Source organism: Pteropus medius, unplaced genomic scaffold (genome assembly GCF_902729225.1).
Source record: "Pteropus medius unplaced genomic scaffold, Ma_sr-lr_union100, whole genome shotgun sequence".
Lineage (NCBI taxonomy): Eukaryota > Metazoa > Chordata > Mammalia > Chiroptera > Pteropodidae > Pteropus > Pteropus medius.
Window position 1 is genome coordinate 8,212,014 of NW_024346667.1, and position 24,023 is coordinate 8,236,036.

General features: G+C 33.8%; 1 protein-coding gene across 1 annotated transcript in view; it reads left to right on the forward strand.

The window, feature by feature from the left end:
• The window catches only part of LOC120613179 (IQ domain-containing protein M-like), a 144,442-nt gene extending 120,692 nt beyond the window's left edge, over positions 1-23,750 (forward strand). Inside the window, exons 5-6 of the mRNA XM_039875771.1 lie at positions 738-826; positions 23,581-23,750. Coding sequence (XP_039731705.1) covers positions 738-826; positions 23,581-23,750 — 259 coding nt within the window. The remainder of the gene's footprint in view (positions 1-737; positions 827-23,580) is intronic.
• The last annotated feature ends 273 nt before the right edge of the window (positions 23,751-24,023 follow it).

Here is a 24,023-nt window from a genome sequence, read left to right on the forward strand (position 1 = left end):
TTAAGTACATTTATGTATACATAAACATAGAAAAGGTACAGACTGTGTTTGTACATGTTAATCATGACAAATGGTGTACAGTAGTAATAAGAAGCTGGAATAATATGAACTGTATACTACTTAATCCCTAAATATCTTAGTTTCTTCATTTATAAAGTAAGTATAATAATAGTAAATACCCAGACATTTGTTGTGAGGATTAAATGTGATGAGACATATAAAGGGTTTAAAATAGTGCCTGGGTGACAGGAAATATTTAAGGTTTGCAGGATAATGAATTGGGGGAATTTATTTTCTTCTTTTTGCTTATTTATATTTTCTAAAGTTTCTACATATTATATGGCTTTAACTTGGTTGAAGCTCTCCAAGTCATAATAGGAAAGCATGTTACTTTAAAATCTTTTACAAAACAGATGAAATAAATATGATGCATGTTCATTTCTCTTATTTTTGTAAGATTTTTTTCATTCAGAAAGCAAATGTTCGTATTTGTTATACATGCTCAAAGCCAGCAAAATATTTGGTATTATTTTGTCTTCACTGAATAATAAGTATTTATAGAGGGCCTACGATGTGTATTTGACTCTGCAGGGCAACAGGTGTTGTCTCTGTTGATAGGAGACCAGTTTTTGCCCCATGATTAGTATCTAATACTATAAGATTAGTCTTGAAAGTTTGCATTTCAAAATAAGGACTATTAAATCACTCAAAGCTCTAACTTTATGTTTTTGCAACAGAGTGTTGGACTCATATGCCTTCTCCATCACCAACATTGGCTTCCCTTTACGACCCACGGTCTCTCCCATGAGGTTTCTGAAAGAAAGTGGTGAGTCTTACTGCATAAGTATTGGTAGCAACACAGTGATTTTCATTGTTTTACGTTCATTTAAAATGCAAAATGAAGCAGCTAGTATTGAACAGTCACTTCCTTTATAGTTCGTTTTAAATGCTGTGTCAAAAGATAAAGAGATTTCAGAAACAACTACTAATAACTAATATTTAGCTCCTTCATTTGAACTTGAGAGACTGGACATATTTTCAAAATTTATTAATTTAAATTAGTTTCAAGTATACAGTACACTGGTTAGACATCTATATAGTTCATCAAATAGTCTCTGCATTTGCTCCCTCCCTCCCCGGCCCTCCACCTAGCCATCCCATTAATACTAACTGCATTCCTTCTGCGGTGCTTCCCATCCCCGTGACTGTCAACTACTAATTTGTACTTCTTTAACCCTTCACCTCATTCTCTCAGCCCCCAACCCACCTCCCACCTCTCTGTCACTAAATTGTCCACTATATTTGTGAGAATGTTGTTAATTAGTTTGTTCTTTTTGTTCCTTAGATTCTGCATATAAGTGAAATAATATGATATTTATCTTTGACTAATTTCACTCAAAATAATAACCTCTAGGTCTATCCATGTCATTGCAAATGGTAGGATTTCATTTTTTTAATGGCTGAGTAATATTCCATTGTATATATGAACCATAATCGTCTGTTATGCGACTGGACATTTTTGATGTGTGTGGATGTTGAAGATATGAGGTTATAAAGATAAATTCTTATAATTTTAAAAGTTTCTCAATAGTTGAGTTATTATTTTTTAAAAATGTATATTCTTCAAAATAAAATATAAACAATTATTTAAAAAGTCCCTTAAGTGTGATTGAGAAACTCTTAGGAAGAGAGAGTTTCTTGAAAACCTAGGGGGATATTGATTCAAAGAAACTATTTTGTACTTTTCCCTTTTTACTCATTACTCATGTTTTTGAGCTTCAGGCTGTTATTAAGAAAAAACTCTTCTTATAGAGTAGGACTTTAATTTTAGAAGAAATATTTGAAAATTTACAGAATAAAATTTGCCTTAGGTTTTCAAGGCACTCTTGAATAAAATTTCCTTCATCCAACTACAATTTTACCAGACTTTATTTGTTTGGATTATTAAAGAATTCAAACATCAAGTGGAGGCTCATGAAACATATTTTCATTAATCTAACCAATATTCAACAAAACTTTTAATATTTGTGAATATAATGTCAGAAGCTTAAACACATGCAATAGAGATGTTTAAAAATGTTGATTGCTATATTGCTCCATAGCTTAAACTCTTTTAAGGCTGTATCTGATAATTTGAGGCTCCTAGGGTAGTAGAATAATGTATAGATCTCAATTTAGTCTAAAATCTAATATGTATGTGAAGAAGTAAATGCTGTCAGAAATTCTTCATTAGGCATAAGTAAATGGATGAAATAATTTTAATAGAGAAAAATCTTGAAATCTGATAACCTTGAAAGATGAAGTTTCCATCCCTTAACTACCTCATAAATGAAAGTTCTACAAATTCTGTGACATTTAGTGTTTCTTCAGAATCATCCTAAGGGTTGATGGAAGCCCCTATTTAAAAATACTGTCTAACTCAGATAAATCACATATGTCTTCCTCTTTTGGAGGAGCTTCTTAACTCATCGAAGGGTTCAGGAATTCTCATGGCTTTAGTCTGAATGTCGAAATTTATTTAAGCCTTCCTTTTCCATATATCCAGAGCCTAGTATACAGGGGCTTGACCACTGTTTGTTTAGAGCTAAAGAAAAGAAAGAAGACTTTTCTAAAATATTTGTTGAGATAATCCCAGTTACTAGCTACATGTTATTGTGAAATTGTGAGTGGAAGGCTGGTGAAATGGGCAGTCACCTACGTGATATGTTTTGAGATTTACTGAAAGTTCTATCTGTGCAAAATGTTCTGCTGAAATATCTGAAATATTTACTAATAGCAGCATAACTTCATTTAAACTAAAGACTCCCTATAAACAGTGACTGGCACATATTAGGCATTAATAAACATTTGTTGAATGAATGAATAAATGAATGAATGAAGGTAAATTAAAAGGAGAAGCTATCTAAATGGAATATACTTTTATATGTATTTGTGTGTCTGTTTCTTCATAGCAGATTAAAACATGATAACTGCTAAAAGAAAAAAAGAATTGGGGAAAGTAAAATATAGTAATAACAGCAATGAATGTAAAAATGCAAAAGAATAGATCCAGACACTATTTTTTAGTTCTTGTTTTCTGATTATATATAGACTTCAGAGATATCAAAAAATAAGGAAAATGTTATACAGTTTAGTTTATATGCTAAAAACCAAGTTGTTGGGGAGGTTATTAGTTTAAGATGTAAGTCTCTCAATGCTCATGTAACTTCATGGGGAGTTGGAAAGTTGAACTTGCTGAAGGTATGAAAAATTACAATAAAAATCATTATTTCCAAATGCTATAGGGTAATTATTCTTTTTTTCCTTAAAACAAAATGTGTTTTTAGTCAAGTAGAGTGGGAATTTCATCACTGCTTTGTTGATTTTGTTTTATTGTTTTGTTTTTAGCCAAACCACTTCTTTTATAAGTGGAATATTTTTCTGTAAAGGCAGAAATATCTGATGGCTTGTGGCCAGCAACTTATTTTATGTAAACTATAAGTAAAATGTGAAATTTTTTGATTTTTTTTTAATAACCTAAGTGTAGTCCTGGCTTTGTGACTTGGGTAAAAAATACTAAATTCTTTTTATAGGCTTATTACTTTTTTAGTTCATTTAAAGACTATAGTTTAAGAATTTGCACAACAAAGTTTTTTCTCCACATCATTGTTATAACTCTGTTTAGTTTAGTAAGTTACAGCTTCACCGAATGTCTGATACAGTCACTGAGGTCTATTTAATAATAGAATGTAGCTTAAATTGTGAGAATATAGAACTTGTGGTTTTCTCTGGGTTGTATGTTAATTTACTGAGCTCTTAAATTAAAATTGCCTAATTCTTTTTTAGAATAAATAAGTTATTCTTATTAAAAGGAAAAAGAAAGAAAATTAACACATAAGAATTAAGACAAAGTCATGATTTTTTTCATTTGACATATATACTATTATACATAACATTATAATATATATGTTATATATATATATAAATACATATATAAATATATATATAAATATATATATATTTATGCATATATCTTATATTGCCTGAAGCTTTGCCTTTTAAAGCAGTATAGCCCAGTGATTAAGGGTGAAGACACTAGAGTTATTCTAGTTACTCTAGTGAGATTAGAATTTTGGCTCTGCCAGTTTCTAGCTGAGAAACCTTATTCAAGTTACTGAATCACTCTGTGACTCATTAGTTAAATGGGGAATAATAATAATACCAACCTCTAAGTTTTTAGATATTGCTTGTAAAGTATATAACATACATCCTGGTGCTTAGTAAAATTGAGCTACGATTATTAGCTACATTTCAAACCTCAATATAAATAGTAAAGCATAACAGATTTGAAAACCTGGTGTTGGAGATCTAGCTTTGACCCTGTCTTAAAGGGTATATACTACCAGAAGCATAAGACACACCTTATTACAACACTGCCTTACAGTATCACAGTAACAGACTCAGGAAGTGTGGTTTGTTATTTTGTAAACACAGTCACCTTGACCTTTCCTGGATTCCACAATTTTGCCATTATCATTGTTAGCATCACTGTGTTTTAGACCTTGAATCTGCCTGTTTACCTTCTATTTCAATAAATTTGGTAGGTCACTCTTAAAGTTATATTCCTCAGGTGACCTTTTCACCAGTAATTACAAAGCTTTTTCTTCATCTTCATGGTTCTAAGAGAATAGGCCCGTGGTAGAGGAAACCCTTTAACAGACTTTTTCAAAAGAAGTTCTAGGAAGAGGGGAGATGTGTCAAAGAAATCCACATTGCTCTACACAAGAATCAACTCTCTGTGCAGTCTGTTGCAAATCCCTTCAATTTTCTGGGCTTTGGTTTCATCATCTGTAATCCTCAAGGAAAGAATGAAACTGCCCTCAATGAAGGGATGAAAGGTTAGAAAATTTTCTTTTTCCCTAGGGGTTTTTCTCAGGTATTAAAACCTCTCTACATGTTCATTGGCTAGAGAGAAGAGGACCAGACCCTAGCCTCTGGCAAGATTTTTTTTATCTCCATCTACTTGCTGAATTCATATAGCCTTGAGAACCTCAGGAGGAATCTCATTAAGTATGTCTTTTAACTCAATCATACATCAATCTCCACAAGAAACCTGGGACTTCCAGGTTATCTCTTATCACCCAAACCCCACTCTCTTTATACTTCTGTATGTCATTTTTTCGGACTTCATTCCTCACCATTTCCACTCCTGAATCCCATTTACCGAGCTCATAGTCGGTGACCAGCAAAAATCCTAAATCCTTAACCTGTTCTAAGTGTTCCCTTCCCCTTTTTGGATGAATTGAAATCTGTGCTCTGTCCCAATTCTGGGGACATTCCTTCCTCTCTCAAGTGGTTTTCCTTCTCCTGCCTCACATCCCTGGGACTAGAGATGTGGGTGTGGCCCCCTTATTCCTCATGCTGTTTCCAGGCCCTTCTCCTTTCTCATCCCTAAAACTCCCAGCTTTAAATCTCATGTATTCAAATGATATCCTCTATTCCCTCTCCTTCTTACAGCGATTTATTGATTAGTATCTATTCTGTAATATCTTAAAGAATTCTGCCCCGAGATCCTTGCAACTTTCTCCAGCACTAGTCTTACAGTGACTGTGATTTTGGTATCCAAATGAATAAGCTCTCTAATACATTGGTTTCTCAATTCCTTGAGCTCTTTTTTCCCAATGATTTTGATTTCCCTCATACTACATGTATTCTCTGATATTTAAGGCCTAGAGATCTTTGAAATATTTCCAAAATCTCACTTTGAAGAGTACCACCATTCAATCAGATTACCTTCTAAACTCCAACAATTTAAACTCCCGTTGGGAGTTTATTGAAGACCTGGTGATCGATTGTTTGATTTCTTCTCTAGCTATATTCATTCCTGTGGTAATTTTATCCAATCTATAGCTTTCAATACCATTCATATGCTGATGACTCCAGATTTATATCTCCCTCTTGGTTATTTTCCTGAACTCCATCTCACTTTCAATTGCTTCATCAGCATTTCTGCCTGGAGTTTTAATAGACACTTCAAACCTAATGTGTCCGACTCAGGAACTTTTTACATGTTCTTTTTGCCTGGAAAGCCCTTTCCCTTGGATGTCACAGGCATCACTTCTTCACTTTTGGGCTTAGTTTGATTGTTTTCTTATTAGCGAGGTCATCCCTGACCAACCTATTATAATAGCAGCTCTACCTCCCCCCACCATTTATCTCTTCTCTTTATTGCATTGCATTTCTCGAAGACGAGACTCAGGACTATACTGTCTATTTTACAAGACCTGTTTTAGTCTTCTCTCTCCATGAAAATCATCCACAGGGGGACTAGATAGTTTTTTTTTTTTTTTTACTACCAGATCCCTTGGACTCAGACTCATGCCTGGCATGTAGTAGGTGCTCACTGTATTTTGTTGGATGAATAACTATGCTAGTATTTCATTTTTTAAAAGGGTTTTACCAATTTTCATATTTATTTTTTCTATTCGATGAGTAAAGTTATCTAATTTATTAGAATATTTTCATCCATGAAGTTCAAATACACTGTTTTCACTTTAAATACAAAATGAAAATGTGTGTGTGTGTGCATGTGTGTGTGCGCGTGTGCGTGTGCGGTGTTTCTGAAAATATGGTGAACAAGTATGCAAGGAAAGAATTTTGGGTACAGAACACCTAAAAAAACTAGTTACATATTAAAAACCTGGCTGAACTGGCAAGAAAGCATAAAAAGAATAAAACCAGAAAATATAAGTAAGCCTGATTCTATAGGTGTTTAATATTCTTTAGAGTAGTTTGTTTTTAGGGTGCATACCTGTTCCTGGTAGCCTAGAACTTTCCAAGTAAAAAAAAAAAAAAAAAAAAAGAAAGAAACAGCAAAAAATTGGCATCACTTATCTCCCCCTTCCTCCCTCCCTGCTTTCCTTCCTTCCTTCTTTTCCTTTCTTCCTGTGTATATGCATGCGTACATTTACTGTCAGGCCCCAGGTATCCAGAATTAGATTAATAGAAAACCTTATTTCATGATGCATAGTCATCACTTTTCTATGAATTGCCTTATTTTATTCTATTTTATTTATTTTTTGTATTATTTAACATTATAATGAACACAAAAAATTTCCTGTTTTATTGTTGTCTGGAATAATTTGTGTAAAGTTGTGCTTTTTTTCTTTTTTTTTAAATGTTGGGGAAAGTCACTAGTGAAGCCAGCTGGCCTGGAAATTATAGGGAAATTTTAAAATCATAGATTAAATGTCTTTAATAAAATTAGGACTGATGAAACTATTTTTATCTTCATCTAAATTGTCAAAAAGTATTGCCAAAAATTTGTCCATTATAACATTTGTACTGATCTTTGTCTTAATATTCAATGTTATTTAGGCTCTCTAGTCCTCATTTCATCTTTTACTCCCTCTTTTTCTCTCTCCCTCTTATTTTTTGGTCAGTTCTGCTAAAAGTCTGTAAACTTTATTGTTTCCTTTTTTTCCAAATCAACTTTTAGTTTTACTGATTTTCTCTATAGTGCATCGCTTTCTATTTCATGAATTTCTATGAATTGTTATATTTTCCTGCTCTGATTGAGCGCTTTCTTTGAGACCTTGATATTTGTTATTTGATTTCACTTTAGCATTTATTCATAAAAATGGAGATTTTCTAAATACTGTTATATATGGTATTATTATCTAATTAGAGTTTTTTGCGGAAAGCAGTCCCCATTAGAATGGTAGATATATGGGATCCCCCCAAATACTTTATAAATAGCTTTTGCTCCCCTGCGAAGACTGCTTAGAATAAACAAAACTCTTGCCATTAGACTCATATTGTATTAAAATCAATACCAAATTTTTAAGTATTAGTTTTTTCTTCTATAAAATACCTATAACCATATTAAAGAACATTTGGAGAAGAGAAAAAATTATCTGTTAATGCCACCATCTTCTCGCAGCCACGACTAACAACTTGGTTTATTTCCTTCCAGTTTTGCTCCCTTTGCCTATTTTTAATATGTAGCCGCTATACAAATTTTAGCTTTTTTATAGTTAAGTCTTATATAATAGTTTCATTTCATTACTTGGACATAAATGTCCATTTCATTTTCTGTCAATAATTGTAGGTGAATTCTCCCCCATGTACCAGTGCAGCAAACTCTTCAGCTTCTTCACCTGGGGCCTCAGCTGGGGTTATCCAGTGAACTAGCCAGCTAAGGCTGCCATAAAAAACATATTAGATTAATTGGCTTAAACAGAAGAAATATTCTCTCACAATTCTGGAGGCTGGAAATCTGAGATCAACATGATCTGGTGCTAGCACGAGCAGATTCTGAGAGAGCTTTCTTCTTGGCTTGCAGATGGCTGCCTTCTAGCTATTTTTTTCACATGGTCTTTCTTTAGCAGTTGCATTCAGACTGACAGAAAGAGAGAGAGAGAAGGGAGAAGAAAGAGAGTAGAAGGTAGAAAGGAGATTTCCATCTCTGGTCTTTTCTTAGAAGTATAGTAATCCCATCATGAGGGCCTCACTTTCATGATCTCATCTCAGTCTAATTACCTCCCAAAGGCTCCCTCTCCAAAGACCATCACATTGTGGGCAGGGCTTCAACATGGATTTTGGGAGTGCACAGTATAGTTCCTAACAATATCTAGGGAGGAAAAGCCATGTTCTTTGTTCCTGCCTTCCGACCCTATGTCAAGGTAGATGAAGGAAGGAAGGGAGGGATAAATTCTCAACACATTTTGGAAGAAGAAAACAGACTTTTAAAACTAATAAATCTAAACATTCTAAATACGTTGAGTTTTATGCAGAAATCTCCTATATCTCAACAACTGGAGTGGGAAGTAGATGATACTTGCCTTGTGTACATTTAGACTGTTACTATTTGCCCTTGTAATTTTATGGTCACCTGTTTTCCCAGATCTACTGTAATCATCAAGTACTTCCTCTTAAATATTTTCATTTACTGAATTAATTTCAATCATTATTTTATATCAGGTGTTTCCAAAAATGATTTGAAAAAGCCAAAATTTAAGATATCAAAAATATTTTTTTATTACTTTTTGTCACAATGGCTACTCAAAATATTAATTGAAGTGTTGGTGTTTACAATAAAATAACAGAATAAATTTGTTTTTAATATAATAGCATAACTTGTATCACACTTTACTGGTAATAAGTTTATTTTTTATATGTTGTCTCCTTGATTCTCATGGGATTCTTAGGCATGGCCAGTCTAACTTTCTCTCTCTTTCAAATGAAGAAATTAATATCAAAAAGTTTGCAACTAGTTCAAGCCTCACAAGTATCAGACTTCTGATTCTTAGTTTTGGTTCCATTTTATTGTATTGCTTTATATGTATTCATATTGTCTTACATATATCTATAAATATTTTGCTCCTTAACTATAATATTTAGATATTTTAAGGCCATATTTCAAGATAAAAAAGAGTGATCCAATATAGAATAGGCTCATAAAAGGAGTATTTTGTGGTACGTACAATGTTATGAACTAAAGGGTAGTTTACATTTGTGTGATTTTTGAGAGTTTTGGTCCATCTGATTCCATATGCTCTAAATATGGTGTTATTCACTACTGTACTTTTTTTTAGAATTACATTTTAATCAATCTTACAAGTTTATCAATAATATCATTGCATCCTTATAATTTTAGAGCATTAGCCTATATGCTGAATTATAAATTAGTTTGTATTGTTCTAACACTATAATAGGAAATATAGTTTTCTTACATAATTTCCTACGGCTCACGTTAATAGACATTTCATAAAAACGCAAGTATTTTATTGTCTAAAAATACATCTTGCATGACCTTTCTTAGGAAAATGTGAAAAGTATATTTAATGTACCAAATTCTAAACAATAAAAATTTTCATGCTGAAAGGAATACATGTTATATTAAAAGTGTTCAACAAGTCTCTAAGGAGATACTTTTAAGATGTTAAAAAATAAAAACAAAAACTGTTTTCAAGACAAGAATACCTGTGTCTTGAATCCAGGCACTTCTCTTTTCATTGTTCACTGTCAGGGAAAAAATAATAATAATAACAGGGTTTAGCTATTTTAGTTAAGTCAATTTCTGAAAGAGATTGACTATATATAGTCAATAAATATTGATGGTGGCAGGAAGATTCATTCCATTGCAGATTGTAGATTTTTTTTTATCCAAAATAACCATGAAACATAACATTTTAAAATTACAGGTAGATAATTCATTTATATATCCTGAAGCAAGATTAACAGGACACCAGTGATATACAATAGAAATAAAATGTGAGACACACGTATAGCTTTAAAATTTCTAAGTCACATTAAATGAGTAAAGAAAAATAGATGAAATACATTTTTAAAATATTTTTTAACATAATATATGTATTGCTTATCATTTCAATATAGAATTCATATGAAAATTTAGTAGTAACATAGTTTTACTAAATCTTCAAAATGTGGGATATAATATAATTTACAGCACATCTCAATTCATACTAGCTACATTTCAAATGCTCCTAACCACATGTTACCGTATTGACAGCACAGCCTAAGATTTTGGGGTCTGCTTCACTCATTTCTGTGATAATCCTTGGCACATAATAAATAGACAGTAATGTTTAAAGAAAGGAGAAAAAGAAGTAGCAAAGAAAGGTCGTAGAAGTTTATAGTCAGACAGAACTTTATATCAACTTACTAGCTGGATGAGCCTGGTCACAATATTTATCCTTCTTAACCTCAGTGTGTCAGTGTGTGTGTGTGTGTGTGTGTGTGTGTGTGTTTTAGTAGGAATGTGATATCTGTATCTGCCTTTCATAATTACTATGAAAGAATTAAATGAGGGTAACATAGTACCTACTTGGTTTACTTCCATCCCGTTTCCTTTCTGAATGAAATCATATATTAAATCGCTTAATCTATTTATATCTACTTTTATTAGATCTAAAAAAAAATGTACCAAACATAGTACATTTTTTTCAGTTACAAGTGACTGGAAAGGAAGGAACTGTTATCAGTGAGTAGGAGGTTCTTGGCATCAGGATTATAGCCAAGGACAATTATGTCAAATTGCTTAGCGTGCTGTGGAATTAATTGCTCATGATCTTAATTATAAATACTTAATTTATAAAACAGCAACTAAACACTCAGGTCTACATTCAGATATTTGAACATTTTGGTAAATAAGTTTCAGTCTGATATTCAGTTTAAAACGTTAACGGCACAGTCACTTCAGATCTCGCTTTGCTTCTGCTTATCCCTGAACCGTGGCTCAGGAGCTTGCTGAGGAAATAACAGTGGGATCTGGTCTCTTCTTTTCTATCCCTCACACGTACACCTGCATAATATAATATACATGCAGAAATGTGCAGAAAACATTTAGATATGGCGCAGGGCTGGCTTTATGGGCTGCGACCCCACAGTCGCAAAGGACAGCACCCTCAGAAGGGGATCAGGACTTGCAGTTTAATGCTCTGTGGTCACCATCCTGAAATTCTTAATAATTTTACCTTTAAATTTGTGATTTGTAATTGAGTCTGGTAGGGTAACAAACATGCGCTGTAAGCTTGGAGGCTTTGGTTCTTCACTGGTCTTACCTCCTGTCCCCCTCCCTGTCCCCTAGGGATGGGGTCTTCACCACCTACTGCCAGGTAACTGCAGCTGCCCTCTGCCCCAGGTATGGCTTGGGTGCAGGAGCAAAGATCTGGGTGGTGCACGCGTCCCACATAACTGTGAGCTTTGGCACTAGTCCAGCCAGTGTCCCCATGTTCAAGGGAGCTCAACATTAAACAGTGAATAAAAAACATCATGACAGACTGAGAGAGATCACTGAATAAATGAAAACTTGGTATGATGTGATGCATAATTATAAAGCTAACTCTGTATAAATACTGTGCAGGTCATAAAATAGAGTATTCTCAACACCCAGTTGTCACCCTAACCTCCCAGCTTGGCTCTTTCCAATTAAATCACTCTTATTTCCCCCTCAGAGTTATCTACTAGCTTTAGTTTTGTGTTAACAATTTCTATGCTCTTCTTTCTAGTTTTACCACCTAGAGTGATGGCGAATTATTTGTGCCTATTCTTAAAATTTATATAAACTAAATCATGCTGCGTGTTATTTCCTGTGCCTTACTGGTTTTGCTCAGTGTTGCTTGTAAAATTTGTCCATGCAGTTACAGACTACTGCCACCTGTTCATGTCCACTGCTGTACAATATACCATTTTAGGAACACATGGTGAAGTTTTTAGCTTATTCTTGATGGACATTTGAGCTGTTTTCACTTTAGGACTGTTATGAAACATATTGTGCATGTCTCCTGGTGTGTATGTGTAAAGATTTCTCTAGGGTATATGCCAATTTTCTGGTTCGTGGGTTAGGTGGACCTTCACCTTCTCAGTAATGCCAAACTGTATCCCTAGGGTGGTACTCATTCACATTCCTACTTGAGAGAATGAACACTCCCATTGTTTCCCATCCATCCTTTTCAGCTCTTGGAATTTTTAAACTCATAAACTTGTACCAATCAGTGAAGATTCACTGTTTTAAAATTTTTAAATTTTAAATTGCATTTCTCTGATTATTGATGAGATTGAGCACTCTCAGTCACATGTTTCTTAGCCAGCTGGACTTCCTCTTTTTAAAAATCCGTTCAAATACTTTTCCCCCAATTTTCTTTTGAATTGTCTCCTTTTTCTCATTGAGTTGTAAAAATTCTTTATAAAATTTCATAAACTGCATCTTGGTCAATTACATGTGTTGAACCAATTTTTTCCAGCTCCATAGCTTGTCTTTATATAGTCTTTAATCGTGTCTTTTAATATATAGCAATTGGATTTATCAATGTTTCTTTTATGACTATTTCTTTCTTATCTTGTTTGTAAAACATGAAATTATTTGCTACCTAGAGGTCATTGAACTAACGTACATGATTGTCTTCTAAATTATTATAGTTTCTGTGTTTATTTTTAGGTTTTTAATCTTATTGGAGTTGATTTTTGTACAAGGTGGAAGAGAAGGGTCCAGTTTCTTTCCTTCCCCATTCTGCCTCCTCCCACCCCTTCCCTGTCATAGAGACACTCAATTCTCCTAGAAATATTTACTGAAAAGTCCCTCCTTCACCCAATGGTCCTCAGGGCCACATCTGTCATCAGTCTTATACTAAATGTCACATATGCATAGGTCTGTTTCTGTGCTCTTGTTTCATTCCATACATCTGCTTGTGTAGCCTTGGAAGAATACCACATTCTGCTAATTACCATATATTTATAATAAATCTTTTATCTACTTTTCTAGTTGTTTGCGACAGGAGGTCAATTCCCATAGCAGTTCATATTTCATAAAGAGAAGATATATTTTCTTTATAACTATGACCGACTCCCTCTCATGAACAATAATAGAATATATACAATTTTCCCTCTTCTCTCCTTTATCCACCATCGAACTTTATTAAATATGTTTTTTCTCTTAGTATATACCTTCATACTTTGAATATACCTATTTTTGATAATGTGATTTACTAATTTGAAATGATACCTTTCCCTTTGACTATGAAAGATGTTGAAATCAGCTACTTACATAATTTACAACTTTATTTCCCTCTCAAATTTTCGGTTAGGTTTATTATTTATTGTTTGTGTCGTTTAGACTAGGATAAAAAATTTGTGTCACACTAATTTTTGAGTATTTTGTAGGCATTTCTCCATTACCTTGTAGCTTAGGGCTTTGCTTCTTATATATTGTCCTTTTTGCTTGGCTATTCAAAGGATTCTGTATTTTTGAATTCTAATAATATTTCTGAGATGTGTTTTAGTGAACATCATACTGTGACAAATTCTTTCCTGATATAAAGTATGCCCTTCAATTTGAAGATTTGAATTCTATTTTATTTCAGTAATTGCTTCTTAAACTATGTCTTTAATATGTTTTTGTGCTATTTGTTTCTTTTCTTCATTTGCCTAGTTCCTGTGTCTATCATTTTTCTTTTAATTCTTTTAAACTTCTTCTTTATTGTGTTAAATGTCGTCCATATCTATCAATCCTATTTTCATTGACTAGTCCATAGTCTGTCTTCATTTCTCCAAATGATTTAATTTTTTTATCCAACAGCTCAAATGATTATTTCTATTGTCTCACTATATTTTCCTTCAGCTTTTATATCTCTTTATTGGGGGTCTTTTTAATAGAAGCAATTACCTTTTCTCCTCCTCCAAAAACATTGAGACAATGTGTTTGGTCAAAATGTTTGCATTGTCTGTGGCAATATTTTTCTTTTTTTTTTCTGGCAACATTTTTCTTGTGGTATTCATCCCTTTATATGTATCATCTTTTCCATTTTATTTTATTTGAGTCTGGAAGTTTCGTGGGCCTTTTATGCCAGTTATGTTTAAAAAATGTTTTTGTTGCTCATTTTGAATATGATGATCTATTCCTGGACCAGACCCTTGCAGGAGGCTTGTGTATGGTGGTGCCCAGACGGTGCTCCAGGTGAATGGCACAGGGCTGTGTGTGGGCATGAATTCTTTCTGCCTTTACTTCTCCCCAGCCATTTTATTTCTACTCTGAAGAACAGCTCACATTCCTATCTGTCTTTATTTACTCCCTCATCAAAGAGTTTGAGTCTTGAAAATATATCTCATTTGCGTGATTTCTCATTGAGTCCCACCTTCCCAGCTTCTTGGGACCTTGTGAAAAGGTGGTCCAGTGTTCTTCTGCCATCAGAATAAGCACCTTAGTTCCATTTTTTTTTTCCCAAAGAGATTTGCCCTCAGGTTGTAGCTACTTATTTTAGAGAGCTGTTCTCTGCCTTGTCTGAGATCTGCAACTGTGGGCGTCTTTAAATTCTTCTTCCAGTCTCATTTAACTTTCATTTCTATGTGGAAGCTCTTTCTCATATAATGTGCTTCAGAGTTATAGTTGTCTCTTTATTTCATCTAAGAAATTTGTTTTTCTGATTTTTCATATTTAATATTGGTTTTGGACTATTTCCAAAAGAAGGGGCAAAAGCTGTATTTTTTACTCCAGAAATTACAAATGAGAAGGCACGCTAATATTTCGAGGAACTAAAGCAAATGCCAGGAAGCAAGACTTCCTGAAAGAATTACAACTCATACATTAATGTTTAACACAAAGCTGATTATTACCTATGTATACTTTTATGTTAAGTGATAGTCTTATAACTTCTTCAAAAGTTACTAACTAATAAGATATAAAATTAGAAATAACATTGTAGTAGGATGTATTAGTTTTTTAGGGCTGCCATACATATTACCACAACCAAGTAGTTTAAAACAAGACATTTATTGTCTCACAGTTCTGGAGGCTAGAAGTCCAAAACATTTCCCAAAGTGTTGATAGGGCCGGGCTCTCTCTGAAGTCCTGAGAGGTGATCCTTTCTTGTCTGTTCCAGCTTCTGATAACTCCAGGCACTACTAGGTTTGTGGCAGGAGACATATACTACATAGTGATTTAAACAAGGGAAGTTTAATATAGTTATTAAGCCATCAGAAAAGAGTTGTAAGATAGTTACAGGGCACTCTAAGGCTGAGGGAGAATATCCAGGAATGGGAAAACTTGGAGGGGGTCTTTCACCAGAGGGCTAGGATTCAGACCTCACTAGAGGAGGTATAACTGTAGCCTGCTGAAGGCAGAGAAGTTCACTGTGTGTCTGGGCCAGAGCTGATCCACAGTCACTGGGTAAGCGGGAAGCAACCTTCTGGGTTGCACGGGAGCCTTAGCCAGGGGCAGGCACACAGACATGAGGGTGTGTAGGGCTAATGGGCATATTACTGTGGATGGGAGGTCTGGAATGCCTGGTGTCCACATTGGGAAAGGATAGATGTGCAGAGGGAGTTGCTAGTAGTGCTGGCAGGAGGTCTGAAAGGTGACATCCCTAATGCAAGGGCTATGAGAAGATGATCACCAGGTCAGACTGGGGCTGTTAGTTTGTTTGATATACTAAAGAAGTGGTACTACATGAGTAGGAAAAAAGAAATTTTCAATACATTATACTAGAAAGGCGAAATTGGACAACTCTCTCATATGAGCTCAGTCTTGGGGAGTAGTGACTGGACTAAAATGTCAGAGGGGCTTCTGGTTGCTAGAAATGTTCTGGTTCTTAATCCAGTCGTAGTTTACCAGGACATTAGTGAAAATTTACTAAGCTGAATTTCTATTTCAATTTTCTGCATAAATTATATTTTAATAAAAAAGTTAAAAATGTGAGTCTTTTAATTTAGCAGACAATATAGAGAAATATATCCAGTACTTTGGAATATGAAACGATTTCTTAAGGCACGGTGTTACCAAACATAAATGAAAAAACTGAATAACTCACCTATATCAAAATGAAGAACTTCTGTTCATCAAATGCACCATAAAGAGTAAAAAGACAAGTCACAGAATGGGAGAAATAATTCTAATACCTATATAACCAACAATTCTCCAAATCCTAGTGTACATAACAAATTTCTCCAAACAAAAGAGAAAATAAAAACCAACTTAATAGAAAACTAGACAAAAGACTAGAAAAGGAAATTTAAAACAAGGACATCAAAATCCCTTATAAACTTATAAAAAGAAATTCACCTGTATTAACGATTAGGAATATGTGAAGAAAATCTGAAATATTCCTGACTATAGCCAGCAGATTGTTACAGATGTAAAAGATTGACAGTACGAAGTGTCGGTGAGGCTGTGGAAGGCTAGAAGCTCTCATTCCCTGCTGTTGTCAAGTGAAGTTTAATTGCAGTGATTCTACACCTTAGCATATGCTCTAGAGCAGTGCTTCCCACCTTGTACCTCATATTACTCACACAGACTTTAATGTGCAAATGAATCTCATTAAAAATGGAGATTCTGATTCCGCAGGTTTGGTTTGAGACCTGAGCAGCTGCATTTCTATCAAGCTTTCAGATGATGAGGATTCTGCTAATCCATGGACCACACTTCCATTAGTACAGACCTAGAGAACCTCTGGTATACGTGCACCAGGATGCACATATATGCATGCTCATAGCAGTGTAGTCTATAGTAACCTCAAACTCGAAATAATTCAAATGTCTTCAACAGCACAATAATGAATAAATCATAGTAAATGCATCCAAGGGAAGAACATATAGCAAGAAAGTGGACAAGCTACATCTGCATGCAATAGCATGGATAAGTTTTATAAAAATAATGTTGAGCACTAAAAGCAAAACACAAGTATTTTGGTAGATCAAGTTCAAATAAAAAGATAAAACTAAGCTTTATAATTTAATACTATTAGTAAATTTATTTTAAAAAGACAAATGTTTATAAGAAAAATGAGGAACATAGTTGCTCTTGGTGAAGGGAAAATACTTTGGAAGGAAGGATTCTGGGGCGATGGCATATATACGGTTTCTGGTACTGAGTAGTTCACTATTTATTAAACGCTGTACCCATACCTTTTTTTTTTTGGTGCTTTTCTCTATGTATGTTGCATTTCATAATAGATTTTTAAAAGAATAGATATATTAGAAAAAGCAATGCTGTGTACATAATTTGCTAGAGGCTTGGGAATGGGAAATCTTAGGGTAACCCACTGGCCCAGTTTGCCTTGGACTAAGGAAGTTCCCAGGGTTTGTGACGTTCAGTGCTAAAAAAGAGGCCATCTTGGGCAAACTGGGATGGTTGGTCACCATACAGCTAGACCTCTTTACCATCAGAGAGGCCATTAAATACAAAGGGTAAGTCCTGAACATCTCTCCAGTTATTGTAAAATTATGCTAGGAAATACAATACTCAGAAAGCAGAGTCTTTAAACTCAGGGTTTAAAATAAGAATATAAAGGCTAATAACTCACTAAAGAACTTGGCATCTCTAATTATAGCTGCTACGAAGAGACTACAGTGTTAAAAAGTGTGTTAGGTTTCTTGAGAAGCTCCTGACTACCCAGTTTTGTCCTGCCTGACCAGCCTCTCTGGATTATCATGGACAACTTCTAGATTTGGGCTGGGTTCTCCCACTTACACCCTTCCGTCTGGCTAAACAATGCTCCATACTTAAGTCTCAGGGATCTCCAAAGAGGCTTTGAGTGCCCTGAGAATGTGGAACTTGGAGCCCTAACTCCTCACTTTTGTTGTTACTGCCTGCCTCTGAGGAACAGAAACTCTTCCACCCATTGCTAGACCTATCATCCTTCAGTATCCAGTTCAAGTGCTCATCACCTGAGAAGCTATCCCTGAACTTCCTCTGGTAGAGTTGCTTCATCTCTGAGTGAGCTTTCACGACATGCATCTGTTAAACACTTACCACAAAGTAGTAGTGAATTGTGTTTATTTACTTTTCCCTATTAGACTATGCATTTCTCAAAGGCTGGGACTATGTCTTGTTCATCTAGTATTTGAAACACTAAGCACATACCTGGCACATAGTAAGCACTCAGTATTTAGCTGTCCCTAGTAAATATGAAATAAATACCTGTTGGGCTTGTAGATAATAAAACTGAAACCATATATTGAACTAAAATACTAGGTGTAATTGCTTTGGCTCTGAAGAAAACCATGCTATGTTATTATCTCTATGTTTTAGTAATCGTAGCTTGCCTGATCGAGTAATGCTGTGGTAAATAACACCTTTGATTAAAAAAACAAAAGTTAAAAAAAGAGAAAAAAAAAAAGAAAATAAAAAGGCAAGCACTTATTTGTAGTTACTCTTAGTGAATGCCAATCTCTTGAATATAAACTCTTCAAGGGCAGGTACTATGTTGTTTGTGAATTCTGTTAGGTAACCACCACATTAATTATTCCTAATTAAGAATACAGATAGCAAACTGTGATACAAATTTTATGGACCAGTAGACATGTTTGTGTGCCCTGAATATATTTTTGAATCTATCCTAAATCAAGGAGAACTATTTATTACTGTGTCCTAACTCACAGGGAAACCAAAGTCAGTCATTCTTCAAATTTAATATACTGGAACAATATTCTAGTGTTCTAAAATATACTTAAAACCAATGAGAATCTCTGATGTATTTGGATGATTGAGCTTTGAAGGAGGTCCAAATTTTCCTGTGCAGTGCCTGAGATGGGTTTATAGTTTAGATAGATGAAAGCAATAACTGTTGAGATCACAGCATTTTCCTTCTTTGCAGAAGGGAGAAAAGAATACTTTTGTCACTCCTGACTGCTTTGCAAAAGGTAAAATATTTCATTGCTTTTAAGTCGGAATTAATTTTTAGCAACTATTCAAAGAATCTATTCAATTACACACCAATGGGTATGAAAATCGATTTCCTATTTTATGACCCTTCATTTTTATCAGTTTGTGCTAAGCTATGTCCACTGAGAAATACAGTGTATATAAGGAATGTTTCTTTCAGGCATTTCATACATATGGATCTTTTAAACATGAGGTAGCAAAACTATGCTGGCAAAATATGCTATAATTCTATTGCTTATAAACAAATAAATGCCAAGGTGGTTTGACTTGAAGACTCACTGGGGCTTAAGCAGTTCTTCAAAGTGCCATTTATTAAATATCATAGTAATTACTAATACCATAAGTCCTATAAAGCAAATCTCTGTGAGAGCATTTTATGAGGGTGATTTTTTTTCTCTGTGCTCACTGCTTGGAATATTTCTTCTTGAATATACACATTGAAATTTATCTTTGTCCATAGATAGTCCAAGTTTTAATGTTGGTTAATTTACTTACAGTGACTTTTGCACTAATTTTTAGAACATAAAAAATAAGATCTTATTCTTAAATTTGCCTTTTTAAAAAGACTATTCCAACTAGACTTGCAATCTCTTTTTTATACCCAAGGTAGTTTCTCTGGCATAAGTTTTAAAAGTTGGAATTAATAATTCATGACCGTAGTAAATTAAACATATATTGTAGAATATTTTGCAAGCTTATCTGACTTAAGGAATAGAAGTCTAAAGCATAGAATAAAGATAATTGAATGGAAAGTTTTCTTTTTCTGGGTTTCTAATTTTGGGCTAAAATTATTCTGTTGGGCAAAATTTTGTTAAAAATGGAGAAATCTTTAAATGACTGATGCATTTTCTCTGATTGTGTTTTAAAAAATGAGACTATTTATTTCTCATTTATAAAAAGAGAAAACAGACTTTTAAAAAGAATTCTTATGTTTTTCATGATTTTAATTACCCTAATTTTTATCTAATTGTATCTGAATGAAAGTATTTTTCTAAAATTAATCTGTAGAACATGAATTTTTATAATGGCATTTATATATTTTTAAAATTTTCAATGTTTTTGAAATAGTACATAATTAAAAATAGATAGGATTCTGTTTATGATTCTCATACTACAGGTCTTTTAAAAACAATTTACATTAGAATTAAATTGATGTAGAAGAAAATAATAAGTAAATAAACAAAATTACAGTAGTTTTATTATTTTCAGTTATAATTCTTTTCTGTTTTTCTGTTGGTAGTTCAGATGACAGCATATTTTGTATACAGGAATCACTGACAAATATTTTTTGAGCACCTACTATGTGTACTCTGCTCGTTGCTAGAGAGACACTGGTAAACATAACAGAAGTAGTTGACTTCATCGTGCTTCTATTCTAGTCGGAGAAGATAACAAACAATATCTGATGCTCTGCTCTAACAGAGGAAAGTTCTGACCTAGGATTTTACAATATTTTCAGCAGAGCTACAGTGCAAGGACTTGATGGGGATTTTACTTAGCCGAGCTTCCTTCACTTTATGTCCAGCTCTATTCCTCCTTTTTCAAAACAGAACTTGCCAGATAGAAAAGTATTGTTATTCATGTTTTGCTCTGTGGCCTGTTCTGTTTTCCTAATGATTAGCTATTTAATTCAAACTTTTCTTGGCATTGGGAAAGTTTATGCATTTTGGAATAAATAGATAAAAACCATTTTATTATGGAAAATATAAATACATACAAAAATAAATAATACACATGTACCCGTCACCCAGTTTCAACAATTATAAACTCATGGCCAGTATTCAGTTCTCTTCTCAGTTTAGATTATTTGAAACAAATTCCTTGATATCCATTCATAAATATTTTTTCCATTTTGTTATAAAATCTAAGGAATCTCTTTTTAAAGCACAGCCAAAATATCACTATCTCATCTAAAAATTAATAATTACTAGTATTAATTAATATCCAGTAATTGTTCAAATTCTTCATTTTTCATTATATTTTGATAGAGTCTTCATTCAAATGAAAATAGAGTTGTTATATTACTTTTAGTTCCATCTTTTATAGGGATAAAGACATTTGTAGTAAGTGTCCATAATGGAAGTGGCAATGTTATTTGAATTATGAAGGCAAGGAGATGCTAATTAAAGTTTTATTTTTTAATATTTTGAAAACTGAGCATAAAAAATGCTTATGCTAGGTGTATATGAATACAAACAAATTTTAGACATCAGCCATGTCTTATAAATAAGTTATAGTCTTGTAGTTGAGTTAAAACACACAAAAGATAACCCACAACACAAGCATGAGTTATGTTCTGTCCCAGTGATGGAGACGAGTAGTTCTCAGGTTGGCATATCATATCAGTGAGGTGATTGCAAGGCATATTTTTTTAAAACCGAAAATACAAAACTTCGAAAATTATTTAACTTAATAAATATTAGAGTAGATTCACAGTTATTTTTGTATTCATGCCAATCACATTCTTTTTAATTCCAATATGCTTTTATGAATGAAGAGGAAAAGATGATGAAGTTACAGCTTGGTCTTGAAAGGCTGGTGCACTTTGGGAAGGTGGAGACTGGTTAGGATGTGTTTTGAAGGTGCGGTAGTCAAGTTTCTCCAGAGAAACAGAATCGATAAGATATCTCTCTCTCTCTCTCTTTCTGTCTTTCTCATTATAGATAAATTTAGATACATATCTATCTGTAGATATAGATAGATATAGATTTACCTATATGTATATATTTATCAATTTATATATTTATGTAGAGATCTAGATAGATTTTTTCTTCTCTGTCTCTCTCCATATATGATTCCTTAAAATCTCTCTTTCTCTCTCACTCCCTCCTCCTCTCTCTCCCTTTCCTTCCTCACCCCATAATGTATGGAGAGATTTATTTTAAGGCATAACTCATGCAATTATAGAGGCTAGCAAGTTCAAATTTGTAGTGTGGGCTGGAAGGCTGGTGACTAGGGAAAAGTTGATGTTGCAGCTTAAATTGAAGGTAGTTTGCTGGCATAATTATTTCTTTTTCTGGGAATGTCAGTCTTTTTTTTTATTTTTAAGGCCTTCAACTGATTGGATGAGGCCCACCCATATTATGGAGGGCGATCCGCTTTACTCAAAGCAGATGCAAATATTAATCTCATCTAAAAATATCAGCACAGCAACATCCAGATATGTTGACCAAATATCTGGGCACTGCGCCCTAGAGAAGTTGACACATAAAATTAAATTAACCACCGAAGGTAGAGACCATGGTATAGGCAAATGAGTGAAGATGGACTCTTTTAGGTTAAGGTAAGTAGAGCATTTTAACTAAAGAAGAGACTCATATATAGACATAGTAGTTAGTAAAACCAGCAAGATAAATTAAGAAATGAACCTAATTTTGTTCTTAATTATTCTTAAAGTTGCTGCTAAAATAATACATATTATGTCTCTAGAAAGAACCAGTTTTGTTGAATTTGATCTGTCGATGTGTAGGAGTAAGAAGACAGAGCATCTGTGAATTATTTTATTAGTACAGTCAATTCTCATTTATTAGTAATAATGGCAAAGGGTCCACATGGCTACTGAGCTTAATAGATAACATTTAGCACATTGATATTCAGAATTTTCATCATCCACTCAGACTTTTACTTATGTTTTTCACAAGTAGAAGCATTAATTTACATTTTATATTTGCTTCCTTTCTGAGGATGATTGAAAAGATGTTGATCATAATAATGGGAAGTTCTTGTCTTTAGCTTATTTTACTGATCTTGTTTGTGATATTTTCCATAGCTTTATAGGTCTCTGTGAATCTCTTTAAACTTACATTATTTTTAAAATTTAATTCTCTATCATATTCTGCCTGTAATTTTATTAAGTTCTCACCTATTATCTATAGTCTATACCTTGCAAGGTGACAAGCTAGCTCTCTCCCAGCTATGACTAGGGGAGTAGAAAAGAGTGGAATGAAACATTTGGAATAAATACACAGACATAAGCAGGGCTGAAATCTGTTCTGTAATTATCCTTTTGTTTTTATCACTAGAATCTTATTTCCTCCCATGAATGTATTGCTTTAATGAGCTTTTACTAAAGATAATGATACATTAATGAACTTCAATCTTCTGACAAGCCAATCATCAAAGACAGATGGAAATAACTAAAAATTAACAATCTTTCTTAGGGAATTAGAGTCTTGTTTTTGTTTTCTAAAAAGGCCAGCTGATTCCAGAATTTGCACAATAATTCTGGTTCATGCATAACCTGTGAATAAAACACCAAAGAATTGTGATGAAATATTTTGTAGATAGGATTTGTTTTCTAAAGCATAGTCATCCTTTTATATTACAAAGCAAATATATCTTCATTATAGAACTTCTGGAAAGTCAAATGTTCATGTTTGGCTTCTTATAACTGAAAGAGAGTGGCATGTGCATATTTCCTTTAGGGACCAAGCATGTATGTGAAGGCATTGTGGAAAGCCAGCCCCTCAGCCCAGCAGTCATTCTAGGATCCAGATTTCCCAGCACTGGGATTATCAGCCTGTTGCGGAGAAAAGTGAAGAAGTTGCTGAACCTCTCCGCTACAGCCCGCTTTTCTTCAATCATTAACATTTAAACTATTAAAATATAAGGTTTGATTGTGTCAGATTATTTTCATGTGGTGTAGAGACCAAAATGGGCTGAGTTTGGGTCAAACAAGTTTAGTTCACTTACCCACTCATGTCCAACTCAAATGTGTTTGCTTCAGCTTCATGGACTGCTTCCCAATTTAGTCCTCTAAAGCTCAGGCACCAAGATGGGTTTCACAAATAAACCATGGGTTAGGTCCTATGGCAAGTGGTATGAGGAAAAAACGATCAGGATATCTTCCTCTCAAGGCGGCCGTAGG